Source organism: Stegodyphus dumicola, chromosome 5 (genome assembly GCF_044657685.1).
Source record: "Stegodyphus dumicola isolate Sdum_Otavi_A_Nest chromosome 5, ASM4465768v1".
Lineage (NCBI taxonomy): Eukaryota > Metazoa > Arthropoda > Arachnida > Araneae > Eresidae > Stegodyphus > Stegodyphus dumicola.
This window is the reverse complement of record NC_140772.1, coordinates 172,511,149-172,531,456: the sequence shown is the minus strand read 5'-3', so window position 1 is coordinate 172,531,456 and position 20,308 is coordinate 172,511,149. Positions and strand designations below refer to the sequence as shown.

The 20,308-nt window shown below is 34.5% G+C and overlaps 1 protein-coding gene across 1 annotated transcript in view; it reads left to right on the top strand.

Annotated features, from left to right (window-relative positions):
- LOC118199453 (store-operated calcium entry regulator STIMATE-like) overlaps positions 1-20,308 on the top strand; it is a 95,998-nt gene that overhangs the window by 2,575 nt on the left and 73,115 nt on the right. The window contains exons 2-3 of the mRNA XM_035371322.2: positions 16,098-16,146; positions 16,252-16,347. Coding sequence (XP_035227213.1) covers positions 16,098-16,146; positions 16,252-16,347 — 145 coding nt within the window. The remainder of the gene's footprint in view (positions 1-16,097; positions 16,147-16,251; positions 16,348-20,308) is intronic.

Sequence of the window (20,308 nt, the reverse complement as noted above, 5' to 3'; positions counted from 1 at the left end):
AAATGGGTATTTAGTGGGATTGAAAGGGGTAGTAATAAGTGTTTAAGGTTGTGCAAGATAGAAGTAAAGATGTTTAATTAAGTTATTTTTTTTACCTGGTACCTTGCTGTGAACTATAAGTATGATTTTAAAGATCCTGAAACAGAAACAAGAAAAGTTTATCGGACACGTAATCAAGATTCTGAAGAAGATTAGGTAAGTTAGTATTTTTAATTATTTGAGGATATTATTTTTAGGCATTGTTCTAAATGTAAGGTGGAAGTAAAGTAATTTGCATAAACGTGCATGGAAATAATTTAAATATTTGACACTAAGTATTTGTAACCATTTCTAATGTTTGCGGTATGAATTAGTTAGTGACGTTTGTAATATGATAGATAATGGGTTGATCTTTACAATATGGTAACTGGTAGTTTGGCGACATTTTGGAGGCGATAAAGGATAACCTGGGACTTTGTTAATAATGTGAGCAGTACTCAGTTCCGATTACGCATTATTTTGTGTGAGGGAAATGAGAGATCATGGGATATGTCATGTGATATTAATGGACGAATTACGGTTCTTTAATCGGAAAAGGGGGGAAATCGGGAAAAAATCTGGAAATTTTGTATTTGACTTTATTCTGTGTTGTGTGAAACAGTGTTCGTGAATTTTTGGATCCTATGGCCGTAACTAAAGTGAATTCGAAATGGGTATTTATGTATGTATTAATTTAATGTATGTGCTCATTTATATTTTAAGTAGTGTTTTTGAATTTAATTAAATGATAGTTATTTTGTGAATTTTATGTTTGTAGGAATTTGGTATACGTTTTAGTTGAAGTAAACGTGCATGGAAATAATTTAAATATCTGACACTAAGTATTTGTAATGGTTGCGGTATGAATTCGTTGGTGATGTGTATAATGTAATAGATGATTTAGAGGTAAAAGTTTTTGGATATTTTATTTATTTTATATGTGGAAATGTTCATATTTGGAAAGGGTAAATACTTTTTCGCGATCAGGTAATTTCATATATGTTCTTTTTACCGGGTTTAAAGATTGAGAAAATTGTCATGTATTTTCGTGAAATTTTTCTAATTTATGAGAAAAAAGCAGTGTACATGGATATAGTGAAGAGTGTGCGCAATGCCATTTTTGTGCAATTCTGGGATGTTTTTTTAAGTAAAAATAAGTCGACATGTACATGGTTTAGTGATATTTTAATTAAATGATAGTTATTTTGTGAATTTTATGTTTGTAGGAATTTGGTACACGTATAAGTTGAAGTAAACGTGCATGGAAATAATTTAAATTTTTGATACTAAGTATTTGTAATGCTTGCGGTATGAATTCGTTGGTGACGTGTATAATGTAATAGATGATTTAGAGGTAAAAGTTTTTGGATATTTTATTTATTTTATATGTGGAAATGTTCATATTTGGAAAGGGTAAATACTTTTTCGCGATCAGGTAATTTCATATATGTTCTTTTTACCGGGTTTAAAGATTGAGAAAATTGTCATGTATTTTCGTGAAATTTTTCCAATTTATGAGAAAAAAGCAGTGTACATGGATATAGTGAAGAGTGTGTGCAATGCCATTTTGTGCAATTCTCGGATGTTTTTTTAAGTAAAAATAAGTCGGCGTGTACATGGTTTATGTGTATGTGTTATTTTAAAAAACGCGTAAGGAGTATGGTATTGTGCACGTTTTCCCAATTTTGCAGTGAATATTTGTCATGATTAAGCAGTTTTGTTAGATAAAATTTCTAGCATAAGTGTAATTCGAAGATTGTGTAAGATTATTGGAAGAAGTGTTAAGTGGATAAAAAGAAAAGAAACATGTCTTTACTTCGTGAAGACAAAGTGGCGGCGGGAAAAAGAAATAGAGGGTTGCTGTAGGAGAGTTGGTCGCCAAATTTTCGCCAAAAAAATGCCAAGTTACCATAATGTAAAGATCAACCACATTTTTTTATATTATTTTGTTTTAAAATATAAAATAGCAATTAAACCCTTCCGGTTTCGAATTTGAATAAGTTGCAGAAATATTTTTTCGGCCGAAATCTTTTGGCTATTGCTTTTAGCACTGATTGAAAACCGTCTTCGCCATTAGCAGCTTGAGCTTGGCGCCATATAAATTCGATAAGGTATGAGTCAAGATGATGGCGGGCTGTTCCTCTCTGTTTTTTATTGCACCATTTGGCTGAGCCCCACATGCGCTCTACATGTTGTGTGTGAACCCCCGTGTTGGGATCCACAAAGTTATATTTGTGATTAACAGTTTCATGCAGAAATCCAGCATTTTCGAACTCACTTGTATTGTATCCTTTCCAGCAATCCGAATAAGTGATGCTTTCTTCCTTGATATTTTCGCAAATTTTTTCCATGAGGGTAACGGCGCTTCTGTTAGGTACAGTAACCAAAACAGTCTCTTTCTTTTCTCGGCAAATTCTGCCGAAAACTCATTGCTGTGGTAGTACACGCCCAGTGTTATTTTTTTCTTTTTACAAATAAATTCTTTTTACAAAACTACGTATAACACGTAGGGTTGCCAAATTTGGCGATTTATGCGAATTTTGGCCTGGTAGTGTTAATACATATGTACCAGTTATGCATAAATAAGCATATACTCAAACATAGGTGGTATATGCAAAAGAATATTCCAGAAACACATAAATTTTCTCAAATATTGAAATTGGCAATGCAGATATTCAGGAGGTATCTCATAATTACAAATTCAAAAATTTCATAAATATTTCAGTTAGAGTTGACTTTAAGGTATCCCTTGTATTATCGCAATGTTGTTGTTTCATTTATCGTCAAGTTGTTGTTTTGTTCATCTCCAAGTTGTATAATTTATGGTAACCTGAGTAGTTGAATGTTATGAAAATCCTATGATGCCGTAATCGTTTGCATTATTCTGGGAAATGTTGAATCATGGGATGTTTCGCAAGAGCTTTTGGTGTGTATGTGTTGCTTAGGAAGTACATTGTTGTTTCATTGTTTAGACAGTACAATGGCTGAATATAGTAGGATTAATTTGAAGTTTATGTATGATTTGGAATGAAAGGGGAAAAGTGTATTAATTGAGTGAATTAATTGTGTAAATGAAGGTTTACTTAGTAGCCATAGTCCAGAACTACGTAGTGTATTTTTTGCTCTTATTTTTGTGAATATCTGTGGATACGCCGATATACGAATTGTAGTTTAGATAATTTTGGGAAGTTTTTGGATGCTGTTAAGGAATTTTGTATGCCGAAGACTGAAGATGAACAAATTTCTGAATAAGGTAAGGGGATATTTGCTTTGTGTGGTGCTAAAATACATAACAGGTTTTTCCTTTTTTGTATTATTTTATTGTCTTTGGATTATGGTAACTTAACGATTTTTTGGCAAAAATTTGGCTACCAACCCTGCTACAGCAACCTGCTAGTTTTTGTTTGGACGCCATTTTATTTTCACGAAGTAAAGATATGTTCATTTTTTTATTTATATTTTTTTTACTCAATATTTTTTTCCAACAATCTGCTAGCCGAATTACGCTTATGCTAGAACTTTTCTGGAACAAAAGTGCTTAATCATGATGAAGATATGGTACGAAATTGGGAGAAAGTGCAGAATCGCAAACTGCTTGCCGCGTTTTTAAGAATTGCACATACACGGTATCACCCATGTACACGTCGACCTATTTTCACTTTAAAAAACCATCCCAGAATTGCACAAAAATGGCATTGCGCACACTCTTCACTTTATCCACGTACGCTGCTAATGTCCTAGCTAGTAACCTTTATTGCCTTAAAAATTTTGCCAAACTATTTGTTACCATATTCCAAAGATTAGCCTTGTTTGGTTTAAAATGTAGTTTATTGATATTATGTATTTTTTGTTTGCCTCTACTGTAGAATTGGGTGCTCCTTTGACTTTTTAAGTGAAAATACCAGGTAGCCATAATTAAACTGACAGTGCTCACAGTGTTCTGTAGCGCGATCTATTTGCGAGAATTACACCACATTTTGTAGGAAGATTAAACAAGACGGGGGGACGAAGGATTCCGCGAAAAAAAAAAATTGGTTGATCTTTGGATTATGATAACTTGGCGAAAATTTGGCGACCAACTCTGCTACAGCAACCCTCTATTTTTTTTTCGCCGCCATTTTGTCTTCACGAAGTAAAGACATGTTTCTTTTCTTTTATTTACTGAACACTTTTCCCAACAATCTACTAGCCGAATTACACTTATGCTAGAAATTGTATGTAACAAAACTGCTTAATCATGACAAATATTAACTGCAAAATTGGGAAAAAGTGCACAATCGCAAACTCCTCGCGCGTTTTTTCAGAATAGCACATACACATTAACCATTTACAAGTCGACTTATTTTTACTTAAAAAAAATCCCAGAATTGCACAAAAATGGCATTGCACACACTCTTAACTTTATCCATCTACACTGCTATTTTCTCATAAATTACAAAAATTTGCACGAAAATGCAAAAAAATTCAGTGAATCTTTAAACTCGGTAAAAAGCATATATGAAATTACCTGAACGCGAAAAAGTATATACCCTTTCCAAGGATGAACATTTCCACGTATAAAATAAATAAAATATCCAAAAACTTTTACCTCTAAATTATCCATTATATTATAAACGTCACCTACGAATTCATACTGCGAACATTACAAATGGTTACAAATACTTAGTGTCAAATATTTAAATTATTTCCATACACGTTTACTTCAACTTAAACGTATACCAAATTCCTACAGATATAAAATTCACAAAATAGCTATCATTTAATTAAAATATCACTAAACCATGTACACATCGACTTATTTTTACTTAAAAAAACATCCCAGAATTGCACAAAAATGGCATTGCGCACACTCTTCACTATATCCATGTGCACTGCTTTTTTCTCATAAATTAGAAAAATGTCACGAAAATGCATGAAAATTTTGTGAATCTTTAAATCCGGTAAAAAGAACATATATGAAATTACCTGATCGCAAAAAGTATATACCCTTTCCAAAGGTGAACATTTCCGCGTATAAAATAAATAAAATATCCAAAAACTTTTACCTCTAAATCATCTATTATATTATAAACGTCACCAACGAATTCATACCGCAAACATTACAAATGGTTACAAATACTTAGTATCAAATATTTAAATTATTTCCATGCACGTTTACTTCAACTGAAACGTATACCAAATTGCTACAAACATAAAATTCACAAAATAACTGTCATTTAATTAAAATATCACTAAACCATGTACACGTCGACTTATTTTTACTTAAGAAAACATCTCAGAATTGCACAAAATCCATGTACGCTCATGACTATATCCATGTATGCTGCTAAAGTCCTAGCTAGTAACCTTTATCGCCTTACCAAAATGTCGCCAAACTACCTCTTACCATAATTAAGACACTCATTCATTTGCGGTTTTGCAGCTGAAGATGATGGTTCGGTAAAACCATCAAAACTAGTCCTGTGAAAATTTTGTGAATTAACGCTGATTTTTGTTGTTTGACTTCTGAATCAGTACCTCTTACCATATTTCAAAGATTAGCCAAAAATGCATAAAAGTAACGGTCCTGTGTCAGTTAATGGGCTAAAAGCAATGGTTGCGACGTTTGAGAAAACAGGTTCTCTGAAGGTTCAGTCTGGCAGAGGACAAAAACCTGTAACACAGGATACAATCAAAGCAGTTGTCACGGCGATGGTCGACAGAGGACCAGACAATATTGCTGCCACCTCTAGCGCTCATGGAGTAGCTCGGAATATGGATATGCCTTACAGTACGGTATGGAAAATCTTACGAAAGATTATTGCTGTACCCCGACCATGGTAAGCGATTGACTTTTGCTCTCGCATTTCTTGCCAGAATGAAGGTGGATGATGCTTGGCCGTGGAAAATCTTATGGGAAGATGAGGCCCACTTTTTCCTGAATGGAACTGTGAATACCCAGAACTGCCAAATTTGGGATGACAAACCACCACATCCAGTCACAGCAATTCCCTTACATTCACCAAAGGTAAGTGATTGGTGTGGGTTCACAGCGGAATTTATCGTAGGTCCATTCTTCTATGAGAACATTACCCCGACAGGACCAGAAACCTGTTCTGTTACCTGAGAGAAATATCGCCACTTGTTGACAAGCTTTGTCATTCCAGCATTTCAGCAAAGACAATGCCTGGGAAAAATCATTTTCATGCAAGATGGAGCCCTCCACACTTGCTGTATGGGTGCAACGGATGCTATGACAGAACTTCACAACAGAAAGAGTCATTAGCCGCTGTTTTCCAACTGCATGGCCACCTCGGTCTCCTGATCTTACCCCATGCGACTTCTGGCTATGGGGTTAACTTAAGTCCAAGGTCTATCAAGGAGTGGTCCAGGACCTGGCTATGTTGAAGGATAACATATCACGGACTGTACGGGAGATTCCTGTAGACATGTTACTTTCTACTGTTGTGCATACTGCGCACAGAATGCAATATGTGGTCCACAACAACGGCAGCCACATTGAACCTCATTTGAATGCAAAATAAAAGGTAATTTCCGTATTGATTTGCATTTGTTAACACTCTATTTTCTGTTACACAGCGCCAAATATTCCCCTAGTGGTGACTTTTGGAACTAATTTGTTTTTTCACAGAAGCCTTCGTCCCCCGTCTTGTTTAATCTTCCTACAAAATGTGGCGTCATTCTCGCAAATAGATCACGCTACAGAACACTGTGAGCACTGTCAGTTTAATTATGGCCACCCGGTATATCAATATATACATGGACAAACTGAAGGAAGTGCTTAAAGCATAGTTTGTGCAATTCTCTGATTTTTTTTAAGTGAAAATAGGTCGTTGTGTACATGGATAAAGTCCAGGGAGTGCACAATGCCATTTTTGTGCAATTCAGGGATTTTTTTTTAAAGTGAAAATAGGTCGATGTGTACATAGATACCGAGTTTGTGCAATTCTTTGACAGCAGGCCAAAATAACAGAAGTCAACGAGTTGCATAAACTTGGTATCCATGTACTGCCAAGTTTTGCCAAGGGTTACTCTAAAATATACTTTTACCAAACTGTCAAAGTGATTATCATATTAATATGGACACATTCAAAGATGTTCTCTAAGTTCTGAATTCATAAATATACTAGCAATCAACCTATTTGTTGAAAACACTGGATATGGTTATTAGTTATGTAATGAGTAAACCACCATGGATGATCATTTACCTAAATGGATACATGTAGTTTACTTAATGGTAATTAGTTATCTGTACTAGCTGATACTTTGTGAACAATCTGTTAATGTATTTTGGTGATTAAATTTTATTTGCATTGAATGTTATTTGGTAGGTGCATTCAAAATGATATCAAACAGATTTTTATTCTTTGTAGTTTGTCTCAGTTTGTATATCAGCTGCAATAAACAAGAAGAAAAGTGATGATAAATTGTACTAGTTACTGCTTATTCTTTTTATTTATTCTTAGTATACATGTGCTCCGTTGTTTACATTGTCTGGCAAAAAGTATCCAGACACCCAACAATACAGATCTGGAGAGTCCTAAGGCATATATTAATGTGATGTTTGTCCCCCTTTTACATTGATGACAACCTGGACCATTTAGGGAGACTTTCCACCAGTTTTTGATAGGTGGCCATAGGAACTCGCTTTCATGCATCCATTACAGATGAGGTGAGAGCTGGCAGTAAGGATGGTCGATGTGACTAGCTGCATAATTTGCATTCTAGTCCGTCTCAAAGGTGTTCTATGAGATTTAGATCAAGGCTGTAAGAAGACCAGTCTAGTTTTTGAATACCCTTTCGTGAAATCATGGCTGCACAAGTCTTGATGTGTGAATGGAACAGTTATCCTGCTGGAAGAGAAATAGCCCTTCCCCGAAATATTGCTATAGAGTTGGGAAAGCAGCATTGTCCAGAATGTCCATATACATCTCAGAGTTCATTTGTCCAACCATAGAAACTAAGGGTACCAGGCCAAACCATGAAAAACAACATGATGCTGTCACCACCAAATGTTACTGTCTGCATACAGTCACTTAAGAAACGCTTGCCAGGCATCTGATTCCCAGATTGTAAAGAGAGATTTTTCATCCCAAAGAACATTTTTCCACAGTCCAATGATGGTACTCTGCATTCTGGGGAGTGATGTTCAGCTTGTGAGCGGTTGCCTATCATCGAATCCCAGGTTTTTTTAATTCTCGACAAATAGTCCTGCCCGATAAACTTTAGAAATCCTGAGTAATTTCAACCAATCAGGACTAATGATTTTGTTTCAGTGCCCATTTCAGAGTTCTGTGGTTGCATTCATAATTTTATTTGATTTGCCAATTAGTTTTTTTGCAGTTTCACTGATTCGATGCTTCCACTTCACAACGGGTTTTTGGGTAAAAATATATTTACGGGTACCCCTTGGCGAAAATTGGTGATTTTTGGTGGTACATGGACACCAGGTTTGTGCAATTCTTTGACTTGTTATTTTGGCTTTGTGAGGAGGCAAAGCCAAAATAACAAGTCAAAGAATTGCATAAAGTCGGTATCCATGTGCACATTGACCTATTTTCTTTTAAAAAATAAATCGGAGAATTGCACAAACTTGGCATTGCACACTTCCTTGACTTTGTCCATGCACACATCGATCTATTTTTACTTAAAAAGTCAAAGGAGCAGCCAATTCTACACTATAGCCAAGCAAAAAATATATAATCTCAATAAACTACATTTTAAATCAAACAATAAAATAATATAAAAAAGGAAATTCATCTTCATACTACACAAAGGAAATATCCATTTTCCATATTTAGAAAGTTCCGTGTTTTCAGTCAAACAAAATTCCTTAACAGCATCCAAAAACTTCCTAAAATTATCTGAACTAGAATCTGTATGCTGGCGTCGCCACGTAAATTCACAAAATAAAAAATATCTTCCGACGTTCAACCATACGCATTTCCTTCATACAAACAGGACACTTATAATGGCTACTAAGTAAACCTTTATTTTCACACCAGTAATTTAATGCATTTTTTTCCCTTTTGTTCCAAATCGTACAGAAACTTCAAATTAATCTTAGCATATTCAGCCATTTGACCATGTAAATCACAAAATAACCAACACTCAACACACAATGTTCCTAACCAACATCCAAACACAAACAAGCTCTTACAAATCTTCTCTCATCATTCAAATTCACCGCAATCATGCAAACAATTATGTCATAATAGGGTTTCCATAATATTCAACTACCCAGGTTACCATAAATGAAACAACAACTTAACGATAATCCAAGGGGCACCCTTAAGTATGCTCTTAGCGATTTTAGCTTCCGTAGAATGTCTGAAAGTTCACAAACTGACTTCCTCCAAAGGTGTCATCCCTTGTCACGATCAAAGTCGGTAAGCTCCTTTGACCTACTCGTATCACAAACGCCTAAATGTGACCTGGCAAGTTTTAGGTTCAATTTTATACCGTGAATATCATATATCTGTTAAGACATGTTCTTTCTCCTTGATGTGAGGCCCATAGGGCACTTGACAGTGCAGTTTTCATGGTGTATGGTTCTCAGGAGAGCAGTAATGAAGGAATTAAGGACGGCTGCCTAGAATCACATGTCTGAGATAGCATTTCTTTGTAATGAGCTATAGTGCAAACAAAATAAAGGTAAAATAAGAATATACAGTACATGATACAAATATTTACAACAGTAATTGTTACGAAATGTACAGGCGTGATAAGATGGCTTCCCCGCAAAGCAGTTTTAGGATTGCCATAAAATGGCAAGGGAAGGTAGGGTTGCCAAATTTGGCGAGAAATCACCCATTTAGCGACACATTTGGTGACAAAATTGGCTATTTGCCATGGATGGATGGAGGACCTTCTGGAACGAATTCTTACCGGTTTAGCCCAGATTGTTCTCGAACACAAGCCAAAAAGCTATATAAATCCTGCTGGTCCGCAGTCAGTCAGTGTGTGTGCCTTGTCTAGCAAGCTGATAGTCGGTCATTGTGCAAGTGTCGCAAAGTCTAGAACCGAGTTGATCGTTGAGTGCATTGAGAGAGTCTTTTAGTGCATCGTCGAGTTTTGTCTTAGACTGTGCTGAGTCGAGAGCTATACACTTGTGTATCGTCGAGTTGCATCGCATGGAGAGTCTTGAGGGTACGTGGAGTTCCGAGAACGACCAAGCAGAGTTGGGAGCTGTACTCGGGTGCATTGCAGTGAAGCTGTCTCCACCGTGATAGCCTGATAACCTGAAGGCTGTGTCGCTGATTGTTCCAGCGAGTGTACAGATTTTCGACGACTGTAAAAATTGTTTTGGGGCTGTCCTGATTAATACTGGTAAATAAAGTGTGTTTCGATACTTCATCAAGTGCCGTCGTTATTCACTCCAAATCCACAGGAACCCCGTACGAACGTGAAGAAAGAAAAAATCGTAACAGTATATATTGTGAAGACATCTGATAGCAGTGACATCTTCTGCAGTTACACTACAGCCTATCACAGGCCAAGGCCATCTCAACAAGCTTCCTCCAAACGAATCTGATTAGTCGCTATGGTCGCCAACAATTCATGAGTCCTGAGATTTGCCTCCATACAGTGTATCCATCTTATGTGAGGTCTTCCTCTTTTCCTGGTATCCTCTACATTTGCAAAGGTCACCTTTTTAACAGGTTTCATGCTATCACATCTGTAAATATGTCCAAGTCACCTGACACAATAAGATTTAATGACTCGGACAATATTAGGTTGTTTGTATCTTCTATATATTTCAGAGTTAAACAAAATTCTCCATCTATTATTTTCTCTAATTGGACCATATATTTTCCGCAGTATTTTTCTTTCAAAAATTAGAAGTCTTTCTTCATCTGTTTTAGTTTATGACCAGCACTCACTACCATGTAATATTGATAGGTCTAATACGAGTTTTATAAAGATTTGTTTTTGTCTTGAAGTTTGATAATTTAGACACTAAAAAATTATTTAAACCATGATAACATATATTAGCTCTAAATAATCTATTGTCAAGTTCAAGTTTAAGATTATCATTAGAGATGATAGTACCGGGATACATAAACTGAAAAACGCCCTCGACGGTATAAGACTATTTGCAGTGTAAGGGGATTATGTAAACTAGTTACTGCCATAAACTTTTACACTCATTAATGGTAAGTCTAATATCTCTGGCTGCAGACTGTGAGGAAATAAAGTCTCCACGACTGCCTGTTTGCTTCTGCTGATAATGTCGACATCATCATCAGCATACGCTAATAATTGTACAGATCTCTGTCTCTGGTTATAATTCCGTCATCTCTAATAACCTTTTCAAGGGCAATATTAAAAAACATTATTAAAAACATCACCCTTTGTCATATCTCTTTCAGTGTAGAATGCCTCCGATAGATGATTTTAATTCTGCAGTTTACTCCCCTTAAAGTCATTCTAGATAATTCAATCAATTTTCTAGGCAATCCAAATTCCAGCATAGCGTCAAACAGCTTTTCAGGGTATATGCTATCATAAGCAGCTTTAAAATCTATAAAAAGATGAAAGGTATCAATGTTATGTTCAATATTTTTTTTTTTTTCTTTCTAAAATTTGTCTAACAGAATGAATTTGATGAATATTTGATTATCCAGCTTGAAATCCACATTGGTAGCTACCACTAACTGTAGATGCATATGGTAATGATCTATTATATAAAATATGGGAGAAGATGTTAAGTGCCACATTTAAGAGGGTGATACCTCGATAGTTGCAATATTCGAGCCTGTCTCCTTTTTTAAAAATGGGACAGATGAAACCCTCTTCCGATTAAATGTTCATCTGCTCCTCAGTCCAAACATTAAGTTTGATCTTATGAATGGCATCATCAGTTCAGGTAGGCCAATATTAATAAGTTCTGCCTTAATACCATCTGGGCCTGCAGCCCTTTGGTATTTAGATTATCAATAGCCTTTCTCACTTCATATATAAATGGTGCATCAGGCTACAGAGTTCATTCACTTTCAACAACATTCAGATCTAATAATTAAGACACAATAACACGCCGAATAAATACTAATTCCGAAGTCAAACAACAAAAATCAGTGTTATATTTTCAAAATTTTCACAGGACTAGCTTCGATGGTTTTTCGGTAAGAACGATGGATGGTGGTTCGGTAAAAACTATCGAAACTAGTCCTGTGAAAATTTTGAAAATATAACGCTGATTTTTGTTGTTTGACTTCGGAATTAACATTCAGATCGCTAGTTAGATCAGCCTCCTGCTTCAGAAAATCACTTCCACAGAGAAGATCTCTAAAGAACTTTTCCCATCTTTTTAGCACTTCAAAATTATCACTTGTAAGCTCACCATCTTCTTTTCTACAAGTAATAGTCCCAAGAAAGGCAAAGCGAGATAAAGCACTGATTTTCTAATAAAATTTTCTCAACTCTTTTTCTGCTTTAATTTTTTTATCTCACTACACTGTTCCTCCATATCTGCTTTGTTTTTCATATGAAGCAGTCTTTTTTTTTTTTTTTTTTTTTTTTGTTTTTTTTTTCTTGTCAACTCTTTATAATTTTTCTCTGTTCCTCTAGTATAGTTTTTTTTAGTCATAAGTTTAAAAAATTTTGCACAATTGCAATCATACCATCCATATCATCTATTCCTTTTCAGTTCTGTTATAACTACCCTTGCAGTATCTTAATTATTTTTTTCAATCTGTTTCTGGAAGAAATCACTGTTCTGTAAATCATCACATTTCAGTAGCCTTTCTTTTAATTTATTTCTACAATCTTTCATTGTTACAGGTTTGCACAATGAGTCAACATCCAAGACTCCATCCCTTTGTCTATTCCAAAAGGCCTTGCTTATCCTTTCTCTCAGCCTGGAAATCAGAAGGTGATTGGAGTCAACATTGACTCCACGATAACTGCAGCCATCCAAAAGGCACTTTTGGTGTCTTCAGATCCACCAGGAAATGATCAATCTGGTTTAGTGTTTTTCCATCTGAGAAGCACCATGTGACTATGTATATTTCTATGTTCAAAGAAGGTACCTCCTGTAATAAGTTCAGTTGCATTTGCCAAATCATTAAGTCTTATGCCGTTATCACTACTTTCCTTGTGTAAACTTTGATTATCCACAACTAATCTCATGGCACTTTTTGCATTAAAGTTGCCAATAATCAGTTTTATATCATTTGAGAGATATTTGTCATAGGAGTCAAGTTTATCGTAAAAATCATTTTTAATAGTTTTGCATTTGTCCTCAGTAGGTGCATGTACACTGATAATACTAATATTTTGAGGGCAAACTCGAATTTGCACTTTACGAATCCTTTCATTCATAGGTTTGAAGTCTATGACTCTGTCTCTAATTTTCCTAGTTACTGCAAATCCTACTCCAAAGCAGTTCTGCTTATCCGTTCTATCCTGACAAGTGTGTAAAACGCTGCATCTTCTTTTATCCAAAACTGCTTGGCCAAGTTATCTAATCTTTTAAATAGCCATAATGTCTAATTTATAATTCCCAAACATTATCAACCAAATTCTTTAAGTGCTCCACCCTTATAGAGTGTATCCCCTCGGAATCGATGTAGAGAACTCTGCAAAGCTACTAGCTAGGATTTGTACCTAGGCAGTCTCAGCCACAGAGGTATAAAATTTATGAACTTGGTGGTTCTGAAGGCCCTGGGAAAGGTCACTTATTGGCCGGCCTCGGGGTCTGGCATGTCCTGAGCGGCACGGATCCATAGCCAGGGGGTTTTCCTCCCGGTTTCCTGGGTAACGGCCCACTGCGACGGGCTCGTCCATGCGACTGGCGGGAGTAATTGACGACCAGTGCTGCCTGGTGTCATATCCAGGTGGGGCGCTGCTCCCTTGGAAGGGCAATAGTGGAGGTTGAACCTCCACAAAGTGCCGAAAGGGGAAGTAGACCCATAATGTGATTCAGTTCATGAGGCGGAGCAGCCAAGAACTTACTTATAGAGTATACCATTCTAAGTGCCAATATGCAAGTCTGTTATCATTCCATGTCATCTGGGTATTATCTGTTCATGATTTAGCCCTTGAGATTTCTGAACCAGAAGTGTTTTAGAGGGTAGAGTAATTAGCCCCATGCCCGAGCCCCCAACCTGGAGGACCAGTACCCTGTTATAATCCCCAGGGGCAGGGTGCCTGGCTGTACCTCCAGACACTGGATACCCATTTTAGTCACCTCTTATGACATGCATGAGCTACATTGGGACTATTCTTTCACATCCAGTCACCACACAGGTGATTGACATCATCATGAGTACCAAAAAAAGTCTCTTGTTTAAGGTAAAATTTGTAATATAATGTGATGTGCGACCTATCAAAATTTTCTAAAAGCTTTGATCTATGTAGTAGGATGGCTGAATTATTATAATAGAAACCCAAGATTCACGGTAAGTTCGAGGGCTAGCACGAAACTGCTTCCTTATTGGTTTGTAATTTTCGTTGTAGGCAATTAAGTTACAAAAGTCCATGATTTAGCAAGACTCTATCTTCAGCTATGACCTGACAAACTAATATCAAACACATTTATAGTTTTTGGTTACACATCTAATTGCGTCATCTACCAGATCCACTTCTTTAGTGGGGTGTCCAGATACTTTTGACCACATTGTGTATGTGTAAATAATGTCAGTATCAAGATTGAAGTTGATTTTGAAATTAAAAAACTGCCATCCCCAACTCTCCGTTAACCCAACCAAAATATTAAAAAAGGGTGCATTAATTAACAAGGAAAGAAAAATAAATATCATCTTGAAAGAAAAGATCAAAATGGCTTGTACAGTTGCTGAACACTCGCATAAATTAAAATTGTGGAAGGTATTTTTGACAGTGTATCGCAATTTCCTATTTAATTGACTTGATCTACATAACCTTAAAATTTTTGTAGTAATTTACAATAAAGTAACATAAGGTTATTACTGATTATTCTCAGTTGTTTGTTCCAGAAGAAATGTTCGAGGCTTTGCCCTGTGGTAATTTGAAGTTCATATTGGAGACTAGAAAATGCTTCTTCCGACAGTTCTTTAATGATATCAAAGGTAAATTTATGTATGCTCAAGGAAAAGAAAAACTAACCATATAGTTTTAAAATTGGACTGAGAACATAAAATCAGAATTTTCTCTTTTCAGTGTGAAGCTTTTACTAAGGAGTTAAGAGCAAGGTTTCCAGTCATACTGGCTTTCCTTTTTGTGTACTGTCATATAAACCAAAGCCAACCCATACTTAACTTAAAAGTGTTCATTTAGAATAGCAAAAAAGAAGTTGCTTGTTCTATGATGATTCTCATGCAGTAAAAATATATCATTAGTTTGGCTTTTTCTCCCCCTTCTCCTAGGGAAGTGGTAGAAGTCAATTAATTATTCGAGAATCTATACATGTTTTATGTACATGTAAACATCTATACATACATTAGTTTTAAGCTGTAGGCATATTTTTTCACATGTGGACTTTGCAGTAAGCCTAACTACTGCGTTATACGGGCCCACTACATTCAACTCTATTTGAAATATTAATGGTTTGTTTCCTAGCAGTACAGATGAAAAAAATATGTACTAGTTACAATACTTAAGTCCTTCTAGGCAAATAACTCCAATTTATTTTGTCATCATCTCAGCAGCTTTGCCTATTTTAGTAACCCACCTCTAGCTGAATCTATGAGAGGGCTAAACTCAGAGTCTCACCAGGTTTGGTTCATAACACAGAGATTTGGGCTGCATATGATTTCCATTATTTTCCTCATGTGTAATGTGAATATGAGGCAATTGCCTTTAGGAAGTTCTTCATGAAAATAATCTGCCTGGTGCATTGTTGTGATCAGTTACCAGCCTTTAGAACATTAAAAGATAAAGTATATTAATTTCATTTTTATAATGTTTGGGAGATTATAAAATCTTGTAGACAATATTCAAATTAATAAAACAAATTAAAGTTTATTTTAATATTTTCATAATTGTGAGTTATAATGATATGTGATTTGTTTATATTAGACTTAATGTATGATTTCTTTTATGACAATATGTTATACGATCATAATCACTTTTGAAAATATTTTCAAAATATTTTGCAGTAAAAAGATTTTGTGAACCTCGCAGACAGAGGAGGCCTTGGCTGATTTGGTATGTAGGAAATGTCCAAATAAATAACTGCATTAAGCTTTCCATGTTATTTTTTGAAGTATTTGCTGTTATTTTTATTACTTCTACTACTTTTCTGTTTTTTAGGTTCTATGATACATCTAAGCAAGGGATGGGAGCCTTAGTGATTCATTTTGCTAATATATTTTTAGCTGAATTTTTTCAAGGTGATCCATGTACTTGGTAAGTATTTTTCATTATTTTTTACACTTAAAAAAGTCTTAAAAGACACACAGTTCTTAGAATTAAAAGAAACTTCCAAAGTTGCAGTTATAAGCTTTATTTTGAGGTTAAAACATTTCTAAGAAATGTAAAGTATAACTGTATGTCTAAATTAACATGAATTGATGTTAAATGTGACAAATCCTTATGGCATCTTTAGTAATTGCAAAATGTAATCAATTTTAGTCTATGAAAAATGTTAAAGATATAAGAATGCTTGGTATTGTTATATTATCATGAACAGATTCAGAAATGTATTTATGTGTACATATACAAACACACACATACATTCGTACATATATATATATATATATATATATGCTTACATGAGTGGTTCCCAAACTTTTTTGATGGACCCTCAAGTGAAAAGCTACATAAATGCATAGTATAAAAATTACAAATTAAAAAAAAAGTTTGTTAAAGAAGTATTTATTGAAATTATACTCTTGTTTAAAATAAAATAAAAATTAATGACTTGGATGAACTCATAACTTGAGATGTTATGAGTGTATTTATGTCTGGCTGAATCCCCATGAGCACTAATTTCTAGTCAGTTTCTTTTTTTGTGTGATGAGGTTGATAACAGTACTGAACCTACATTTTACCAAATAGGAAAACAGAAAAGCAGTCAACAGCTTGTGTACAATAACCCATAATGCAGGATGTAAAATTGAGATCTGTTTTTGTAACCAGAATTTGTGGCATCCTTGTTCAAACATTGGTTTAAGTTCCTCATTTGTGGATATTTCAATAAGCTGCTAATGTATTAGCATGGATTCATCTGTGTTTGGGATCTGAGTTGGCTCACCCACAAAAGGGTTCAACACTCAGTCTAGAATATCTTCAAATCTTTGGTTCAGGTCTGCATGAAGAGCCGTTAGGTATTGACAAAGCAAGCAAGCAAATCTTCATCTCTATTTTGCAATTTCGAAAGACTTGGAAACTGAGAACATTCTCCTCTTCTCAAGTTTTGTTTGTACAGAAAAAGTTTTGCAGCAAACACAGATATTATGCTTTTAGTTTTGAATAAATTTAATTAGTCACGTCGTAATTTCAAATTAGTTTTGTTAAATTTGGCAAATAAATCAATCATATGACCTATGTCACTTTTTTTAGTTAATTAAATTGTGTCGCAAATCATTGTCTGTTCTTTCCAGGAATTCCAGCACTGAATCAAAGAGTGCATAAAATCAATTTAAACATGCACTTTTAGATAACCAATGTACTTCTATGTGAAGTAGTAAACTATTATAGTCTTCATTATTTTCCAAACAATGTTGAGCAAATAATCTCTCATTGAAGGCATTTCTTTTAATTTTATTAACTGATGTAATCTAGTGATCCATGCAAACATTCACTAAGATTTTTTGTGACTGAATGATGTCGATGAATGACACAACGTACTGAAAATACATTCGGTACAGCTTGTTTTAAGTATACCAGAAAGCTTCGGTGTCTTCCTACCATTGCCGGAGCACTGTTATTAGCAACAAAAATGATATTAGTCGTAGGTAAGCTTTTACATCGAAAAATCTTTTAATTCAGTAAAATAGGTTTCACCTTTCGTAATGGTTTCCAAACATTTAGCAAATAACCGTTCCTGATAATATTTTTCTTCTTTTACAAAAGCTAAGTAAAGTTTTTTCCTGGTAAAGTGGACTCATCAAGCTGTATAGAAAATTCAAATGTTTTTAAGTACTCGCATAAAGAATTTTCTATGCACTGAGCTATTTCGTAAATCCTTCTTTGTACTGTATTATTACTCAGTGGAATTCTTTTTATAATGTCAAAAGCTGGTTTGTGGAACACGGTGCGTATCACCTCTCATAGAGCTGGTAAAATAAGTTCTTCACCGATAGTATACGGCTTTTCAAACTTTGCAATCAATAAAGAAATAATATAAGAAGCGTGCAGTTCATCGTCATCTCACTTAGATGTTGTCCCTCTGAGTTGTTGCAGTAACAGTGTTTTCAAATATTTTTCTTTGACTGTTTGAGAAAACGTTAAATCCTTATCTTTTTTTGTTACTATGCATTTTTGTTAAATGTTCCTTAACTCTAGAAGGTTATTGAATCATTTGACAGTTTTATTGTGTAGAAGACACATAGTTTTATTACATAAGTAAAGTACTATTTCCTGGTGCTGAAACAAAACCATACTTCAAATATTCTACACTGCATGGTCGGCACTTTTTCTCGGCTCACTAATCTTATACTGTTATCTCTTAAAAACAGTAAAAAAACGATTAAAAAAAATGTGTACATCAAATGTTTTATTTGCAACAAACCACTGTTAAGTATTATTAACTTTTTCAATGGAATGCTGCAGTAAAGCCCTTTTGAATTAATTATTTGTCATAAGGATAAAATTTCATGTAATTTTTGAATAAAATATTATTCTCAATAATTAACTTCTTTCATAAAACATGTGTATTAAAAAAATTCCAATCTGTTTCTAACTTTTTAATTAAAAAATGTCAAGGAATTACTATATTGAAAAAAGTGATATATAATTTTTTCAAAAGAGATAAATTTTATTCAAATATACTTACATAACAAATGTACACTATCTGTTTAACAATAAAAAAAGTGCTACTATACCAAAATTTCCAACTAACACTACAAAACTTCTTTTTGTCTAAGACTGTTAAAATTTGTTTATACATTTAATATCAGCATATTGTTGATTAGATCTACGATGCACGACTCCTTTTATATTTTATGTTTAATGTTGTAGACAAGTTAGTGCATATAACGGTGTTATTGCTTTCCTGTATAAACCTGTTTTCGGCCGTCTGTCTCGCACACCGTGCCATGCTTGTTATTAAAGTAATTAGGGGGCACTATATAACTATTAAATCATAGGCGTGTGTCAGTAATTTTTATTTTTGTTTTTGTTTTTGAAAAATTATATCAGTTTTTTTATTATTTCATCATTATTTCGTTGTTAGCATGTTGATGGAAATCGAAAGCTTAAATTTATTGAAGCAAATTGAACAATAACTAAGTTTTAGTAATAACATTAAAACAAGTTATACACACCACTGTTACTACAAGTGACAAATCAGTGGAAATACGTTTTGTCAGTATTCATTGACAAAAGGTATTACATAACGCATAGTACTTAAGTAACATACTATATTTTAAGCACCCATCTATATTTATATTTTACTCAGGATGTAAAAATCGCTACTGTGTTGTTGTTTATTTAAATTTTCGTAATAATAAAAATGGATCACAATTTTATTATTTTTTATTAAACCTTGCATGGGCCCCCTGATATTGTTCAGGGGCCTCCAAATCAGTTTTAATTTTTGACGGATCCCCTGAATGATACCGGGGGACCCCTGGGGATCTGTAGGAACCACTTTGTGAACCACTGCTGTAAACCAATCAGTTTTAAATCTTGCTTAGTCTCAGGTTGAAATAGTTTGTCAAACCAATCATTTATTAATACTTATGTCATTCATACTGGTTTATTTAAGCAACAGATTATTGGAGAACCCTTTCCTCATTTAAATACCTGAGATTGTGAAATTTTTTCACTGTTGAAAGTTTACATTTTTGTGTTCCTACGGTGTTTGTACATGTCACAGTCGTTCGTTTCACTTTGGAATCTTTGGCACCAATAGAGGGCTAGCAGAGGTTTTATAGGTATATAGGAAATATAATGCAAGAAAAGATAAGCTATGTCATTATTGTAAATTTTTTTCAATAACTTATGGGTGTTAATGAGTTTGATAAATTCATTTACACATTTTTGAACTGCTTCAATATTGTCTATCAAGGGTTGGTTGCTTTTATTATTATTATTATTATTATTATTTTTAATTTTGACTGCCCCTTGCTGTGGCAATTTCTTAAACTTGGTTAATCAGCTTGTTAAAAGGAGAGCATTCATTTTTTAAATCCTTTGTGAACCT